General features: G+C 47.4%; 1 protein-coding gene across 1 annotated transcript in view; it reads right to left on the reverse strand.

Annotated features, from left to right (window-relative positions):
• Positions 1-2,127: 2,127 nt before the first annotated feature.
• LOC123147348 (SKP1-like protein 1) overlaps positions 2,128-7,526 on the reverse strand; it is a 16,856-nt gene continuing 11,457 nt past the window's right edge. Inside the window, exon 2 of the mRNA XM_044566579.1 lies at positions 2,128-2,286. Within this exon, the coding sequence (XP_044422514.1) occupies positions 2,128-2,286 (159 nt within the window). The remainder of the gene's footprint in view (positions 2,287-7,526) is intronic.

Raw genomic sequence — 7,526 nt, forward strand, 5'->3', positions numbered from 1 at the left:
CGAGCGATTGATCGCATCTGCTGCTTACTGAAGCCGATCGAGCCCCCGTGCGAGACGTAGCCAGCCAGTGTTGGGTTGACTCTCGATGAACAGTGACCGTTGCTACCGTGCGCATGGTACGTAGAACGAGTCAAGACATGGTGAGTCGAGCCGGTTGGTTGGTTGTGGATGAACAGTTCCTGGTGGGGTTTGATGAACAGGACCCCGTGGTAGTAGGCCGTTGCCGCGGGATGAACAGGACCCCAAGGAGGCCATCGCACCCTAGCCGGTTGGGGGTGGATGAACAGGACCCTCAGGAGCCTTTATGAATAGTAGCCGGTGGATGAACAGTAGCTGGTGGAGGCTGGAGGAGGTCGATGGTGGATGAACAGTAGCTCGTGGAGGCTGGGGCGCAGCAGTAGATGGTGGATGAATAGGACCTCGTTTCGACCGTAAGCGCTCCAACACAAGTCCGTTTCCTCCGTTTTATGGTACGCCACACCCCTCCCTATCAACAGGACCTCGTTTCGACCGTAGGCACTCAAATACAAGTCTGTTTCCTCCGTTTTGCGGTACGCCAGACCCTTCCCGATGAACAGGACCCATTTCGACCGTATGTGGTCGAACAGAAGGCCCGTTTCCTCCGTTCTGTGGAACGCCAGACCTCGTTTCGGCTGTTCCATCTAAGCCGGTTGGCTCCTAATGAACACAACATATTCCATTGCCTCCCAATGAACACGACGCATTATGTTGCCTCCTGATGAACACGACACAGTTTCTCTGTTTCGGCCCAGCCGGTTGGCTTCTGATGAACAGGACGTCGTTGTTGCCGTCCATTGACTCTCCATGTACACGAACCCTGGCCGTACGTATGCGCGAGTACGGGTTCGAGACCCCACCCGTATATACGTACGTGGATGTATTTTTTGGCATCTGGCTGTATGTACGTGTATGCTGTTTTGACTGGACTGCCTCAACTACTACCGCTCCTTACTCGGACATGGTTCATCGTGGCAAACAGACCGATCGACCGGTATGTACACAGACAACGCTACGTATGCTTCGACCAGGTGGGTTCCAGCTGTCGGGGGGCAAGGAGGCATTTCCTTGTGTGTGAATATATAGCTAGCGGGTCCCAGTGGTCAGAGGCGGAATAATATATTTTTTGTCCATAATAAGGAGTCACTTCCTTGGGAGCAAAGATGTTGTTGGTGGGTCCCAGCTGTCAGGAGCAGGCATAAGGAGGCACTTCCTTCCTTGCGAAGATATACGTGGTGGGTCCCAGCTTTCATGGGGAGGAATAATTTTTATTTTCGCGTAACAAGGAGGCGGTTGCAGTGTGCGTCCATGGACCTGGTGCGTCCCCACTGTCAGCCTCTCCACGTATAATCCTCTTCCGATGACTCTCGTTTGATGACCATGTTGACCACGCCGCGCCGAGCGCACCAAGGCGGTGGACGACGGCGAGGCCCCGGACGGCAATGAGCCGGTGATGGGAAGACACGGCAGTGGAGTCGCAGACGGAGAGATGTATGAGGGTTAACTGATTCTGGTGCGGCGTGGTTCTGCAGTCAGTAGAGAATAACATCACTCGTTTATTCATTTAAATGGATTTTTTGTAAAGAAATTGTAAATATAATCCTAAAACCCTATATGTTTTAGTGTGGCCTTGCCATGGTCGTAAGTGGTTACCATAAAAATTTCAGGTCTTCTGAAATTAGTTTAATCCCTCAAATAATTTAAGCAACAACTTTTATTTTTATTTTATTAGGATTGTAAAGAGAGAGGGGAAGAACAAGGACCATCTCTTAAGTAACAAGAGCATCCATGCATCTTGATCGATGAACAGAACACACATGAATAACCAACGAAGAAGCCCAAATCACATGGTGGAAATCAGTTAAAAAATAATGATAAGCAAGCAAAACATCAACTTGACAATAACTATTCATTTGACAAATGATAATTAATGACCACCATATTTTTTTGCAAACATAACCATTGAATAAGTTCACCAACACCACCTTATAGACTCTTGGTTCATTACAACCATTATGACATAAACAAGCACACTGAAAAGTAGACATGGGTAATACTAAGTGTTCATTACTTCAGCGCGGCCTAGATGTTCCTCTACTCAAAGGCCCACTAGTTTTCCCTTCGGATCTTCTCCTCCTCCTCGGGTCTTAATTTCTCATTTATGTTGAAGATCTTGCGGACCACATCTAGCGTCTTTCCCGTGATCATGTCGGCGATGGTCTGGCAAGTCAGGTCTAGGAGCCCCCTGATGTTGAGGTGGTTCGCAGCCTGAGAGGGGGCAAAAGAGCAAAAGGAATAATGGTGTGTCAGAGGGAAGCATTGGTTAACAAAAACATGGATAATTACATATACCACCTACATAGATGTTTTTGCACTGGTAGAAAAAGGGCCTATAGTCCCAGTTCGTAAGGGCCTTTAGTCCCGGTTCCGGAACCGGGACTAAAGTGTCGGTACTAATACCTCCCCCCTTTAGTCCCGGTTCAATCCAGAACCGGGACTAAAGGCCCTCCACGTGGGCAGTGCGCAGAGCCCAGTCAGGAGACCCTTTGGTCCCGGTTGGTGGCACCAACCGGGACCAATAGGCATCCACGCGTCAGCACTTCTGTGGCTGGGGTTTTTGTTTTTTTTGAAAGGGGGGGGGTTGGGGGTTTTGGGGGGTTAATTTAGGTGTTTCATATATTGTGTTAGCTAGTTATAATTAATAGAGAGAAGTGTCCTCTGTTATGTCCGTGCTTGGTCGACGCTACGTACTATACATACGTATAGAGAGGACTAGACACGCTAGCTAGCTAGTAAGCAAACGAAGGAAACAGAAGATCGTCATGAACATATATGCATACAGAGAGAAGTGATATCGATCACCTCTCCTTCTCCGAGAGATTGGTCGAACAACAAGTTCTCGTATATCTATCTGACACTACCGGCTACATATATACAATAATTATCTCTTACAAATATAATCATACGGACTCAGGGTCCACATAGAATTCTCCGTCTTCAGGGATCACGTGGTCAAGAAAGAATGCCGCCAATTCCTCTTGAATTGCTTGCATGCGAGCTGGTGCTAGGAGTTCATCCCGCTTCCGAAACATCTAATTTGAAGAAGGGGGTCAATACACACACACACACACACACACACACACACACACACACACATATATATATATATATATATATATATATATATAAATGAATGAAACTCAACACAAATGATGGTAATAAAATAAAATTGTGAATGTTGTTATTTACGTACTTCATATTGTTCGTCAGAGTACCCGCCCCGCTCACAGGTCGTGTGGTGGATGGACTCGCAGATGTAGTATCCACAGAAACCATTCCCTTGTTCCTGCCACAACCACTTTACAAGAAACAGAGGTCAATCAAACTGATAAGCAAGAATGCTAAATGGTATTGATGAAACTAGCGCTTGAATCACTAGGAGATGCGCGGAACATGCTACTATAGTACTTACTTTTGGGTGTCTAAATTCCAGCTCCTTCGGCAGTCCCAGAACTGTTTTGGTGAATTTTCTCCAAACCCTGTCGGACAAAGAAAACAATTACTTGATATCAGGAAATGAACAAAGTTGCTGATATGGTGGATAATGATCGATTTAACTTACTTCTTGAGGATTTCAGTCATCTCCGCATACTCCTTGGGATCTTTTCGTTTAGAGTCCAAGACGGTTACTACCCCCTGCTCAAGCTTAATCTCTAGGAGAATATAGTGGAAACTGCACACACATGCATAACTCATGAATTACATTACTATAACCTTGACTAATATATAAGGGAAATCGAATACGCACAAGACAGTAACACTCACCTGAAGTTGTAAGGAAAGAGTATTATATCTTTGTTTTGATTTATTACGAACGATCGTAGCAAGTTTGCCTCGGTAGCTGCGGCATGAAGTTTAACCTGAGTTGCATCTATGAGATATGTGTTAATGAACCCAATATCACCGACTTGTCTTTTCTTCAATTCAGCGATCTTCAATCTGCATAATATAGTGAGGATGATTATAAATACATGCAATGAAAGAGCTAAGCTATATAGAGAAACTTAATGACAGAAGTAGTACTACTTACAGACAGTAGCAGGCGACCGTTGTTTTATCGAGGGCCAATTGATTGAAAAACTGATAGAACTCCTCAAATGGAACAGGCAACAGATCAATTCCAACGAGGTCATGCTCCTTTTTAACTTTCACATACAAAGTACTCCTCCCCCCAGAGTCTCTACAGATTTTCAAGTACCAATCATGCAATCTTCGCATCATCGTTGATAGAGATCTTTCATCTTTGACGAGAGACTTCCCGTACTCGTATCTTTGTATCTGCACGTCCATGGGTTCATAATGTACTTCGTCGGGCAGGTAATCTGCAAGATTGCTATAACCGGGCACCATCCTCGGATCATTAGCGATGTTGTGGCTAGGCACCTTGAGCGGGGGGCACGATTGCTTCGCTTGTTCGCCGAGCTGGGCAATTTGTTTCCCAGCTCGTCGTTCTTTCAGCCTTTGATCACTGACAGTACTTCCCGACCGCTCTGCTTCGGCAAATTCCTTTCCAATAATGTGGTCATGGTTTCCTTTCGGCGGATCAGACTTCGGTGGTTTTGTCAGGGCAGCCAGAGTGCACTTCACTTTCACCCGATCTACCTTCTCCTCCAGAGGTGGATGTTTCTTTGCTTTCACCCCTTCAAAGAAGTTCCTCACTTCTTCTCGCGCGATCTCGGCGTTCTCCTCCAGGGTCCTCTCATATGGTAACTTCTCTAGAGTCTTCAGAGAAGGACCAAATCTGTATGTCCTCCCGCCTCTAGTTGTACTGCTAGACTCCGACCGAGCAGACGGAGCGGTTGTCTTCTTTACTTTCTTAAGAGGCGGAGGAGAAGTACTAGGACGCACCGGAGCAGCTGGAGCGGTGGTAGGTCTCTTCCGCCCTTGCTGACGAGGCGGAGAAGGAGGAGGCTGGCTGCTCAGGCGCGTCGGCGCAGGCAGAGAAGGAGGCGGAGTGCAGCCACGCGCCAGAGAAGGAGCCGGCCGAGGGCCCTGATCGTCACTCGCCGGAGGAGGAGGCGGTGGAGGCGGAGTGCCTTGACTCGCCGGAGGAGGAGGAGGAGGCGGTGGCGTCCAGTTCGGAAGGTTGATGAGCTCCTTCCGCCATAGGCATGGAGTCTTCAGAGCAGACCCCAGCCGAGTCTCCCCTTCACCGGTAGGGTGGTCAAGCTGGAGGTCCTCAAATCCCTCTGTTATCTCATCCACCATCACCCTAGCATATCCTTCTGGAATCGGCCGGCAGTGAAAAGTTGCGCCGGGTTCAGTAGGATAAACAGAGCCAACAGCCTCCTTGACCTTCAAATTCATCCATTGCGTCATAAGGTGGCAATTTTGAGACTCCTTTATAGCATCCACGGGATAGCTAGCAGGAGCCGTCAAGGCATGCTCCAGCTGAAGCAGCTCGGTGGAAGCCACGCTGCTTCTGCGCTGAGATGGCGGGGTAGCTTCGGGGGAGGCTTCGGCAGTACGTTTGCTGCGATTTGCTTCTCGTTCCTCTATCGCGTCTACCCTTGCTTGCAACGCCTGTATTTGGGTCTGCTGCACTTTTTTCCTCCTCTCATGGGATTTGTAACCGCCTGCATCCGAAAACCCAACCTTCCACGGAATGGAGCCTGGCGTGCCTCGTGTCCGTCCAGGGTGCTCAGGATTCCCGAGGGCCATTGTGAGCTCGTCGTTCTCTCTGTCTGGAAAGAACGTCCCTTCCTGCGCTGCTTCGATATACTGCTTAAGCTTACTGACTGGTATGTCCATTTGATCGTTCGTCCAAATGCACTTCCCTGTTACAGGGTCCAGTGTTCTGCCAGCCCCGAAGAACCAAGTACGGCAATGGTCTGGCCAGTTAATTGTCTCTGGCTCGATCCCTTTATGAACCAGATCATTCTCAGTCTTGGACCACTTAGGCCGGGCTACGAGGTAGCCACCTGACCCCGTGCGATGGTGAAGCTTCTTCTTCGCAGCATTTTGCTTGTTTGTCGCTGACATCTTCTTACTCTTTTCTGATGTCTTGTGGGCCACAAATGCGGGCCAGTGATCTCTGATCTTCTCATATCTGCCCTTGAATTCTGGTGTCTCATTATTTTCGACAAACTTATTCAGCTCTTTCTTCCACCTCCTGAATAGTTCTGCCATCCTCTTCAGAGCAAAAGACTTGATTAATTTCTCTTTAATTGGGTTCTCTGGATTATCCTCAGGTGGTAGGGTGAAATTTGACTTCAGCTCACTCCAAAGATCATTTTTCTGCATATCATTGACATAAGACACCTTAGGGTCTTCTGTAGCCAGCTTAAACCATTGCTGGATGCTTATCGGGATCTTGTCCCTAAACAGAACCCCGCACTGAGCAACAAATGCGCTCTTTGTCCGGAGGGGTTCAATAGGTTGGCCGTCGGGCGCGATTGCTATGATCTCAAACTTTTCATCCGAGCTCAACTTTTTCTTCGGGCCTCGTCTCTTTACCGAAGTTGTGCTCGATTCGGAGGGCTAGAAAAAAGAACAAAGACTTAATTAATATGTGTACATACCAAAACAATGAATGCATCAATCAGCTAGTCAGCATAGGCTTAACTAATATATATACCTGGCCGGACTCGGTTCGGTCATCGGAGCCGTCATCACGGTCTCCTTCTTGCACCGGCATTGGGTCACCAGAGCCATCCTCATGTTCTTCTTCTTGCACCGGCATTAGGTCACCGTAGCCAGCTTGTTCACCCTCTCCTTCCAGACCATCGGTTTCGTTGAGAAACAACGAGATGGCATCACTTCCTTCTATGATTATGTCCCTCAACAATGCTTCTTTTGTTGCTTCGTCTAGGGCGGTGTCCATAGTTTCTACAAATATTTACAACATGGCAATTATTATTCAAACATGACAGATGGATATATTAGTGCCAAACGTAGAACTAGCTACCTAATCATAGTAAGCTATCGGGAGGGGGTATATATCGACAACGACGACACTACATCTATGTCCCTCGACGACCCTCGTTCCCGATAAAAAAAGAGGAAGAAGAAGAAAAAAAAGAGGACAAGAAAGAATAGAGGAGAAGATCTCCTCTATTCTTTCTTCTCCTCTTTTTTTTCTTCTTCCTCTTCTTTTTTTATCCTCTTCTTCCTCTCATGTTCGATAGGATCGCCGAGGGGTCGGGAGGTTGCCTAGTGTCAAGGGATTCAACAAAACCATGTCTTCATCATTAGGCGAAAGTAACATGTGCATGATGGTACGAAGCTCTTCAAAGTTGTTCTGGAACGGAGTCCCAGATAGGATAATTCGCTTTTTGGTACAAAGTTCAGCAAGAGCCTTCCAAATATCGCTATTTGGAAGGCCTTTGCTGAATTCGTACCAAAAGGCGGATTATTCTATCCGGGACTCCATTCCAGAACAACTTTGCAGAACTTCGTACCAACATGCCCTGGTTACTTCCGGCTAATGATGAAGGCATGGATTTCTT

The sequence above is a fragment of the Triticum aestivum genome, chromosome 7A (genome assembly GCF_018294505.1).
Source record: "Triticum aestivum cultivar Chinese Spring chromosome 7A, IWGSC CS RefSeq v2.1, whole genome shotgun sequence".
In the NCBI taxonomy this organism is placed as follows: domain Eukaryota; kingdom Viridiplantae; phylum Streptophyta; class Magnoliopsida; order Poales; family Poaceae; genus Triticum; species Triticum aestivum.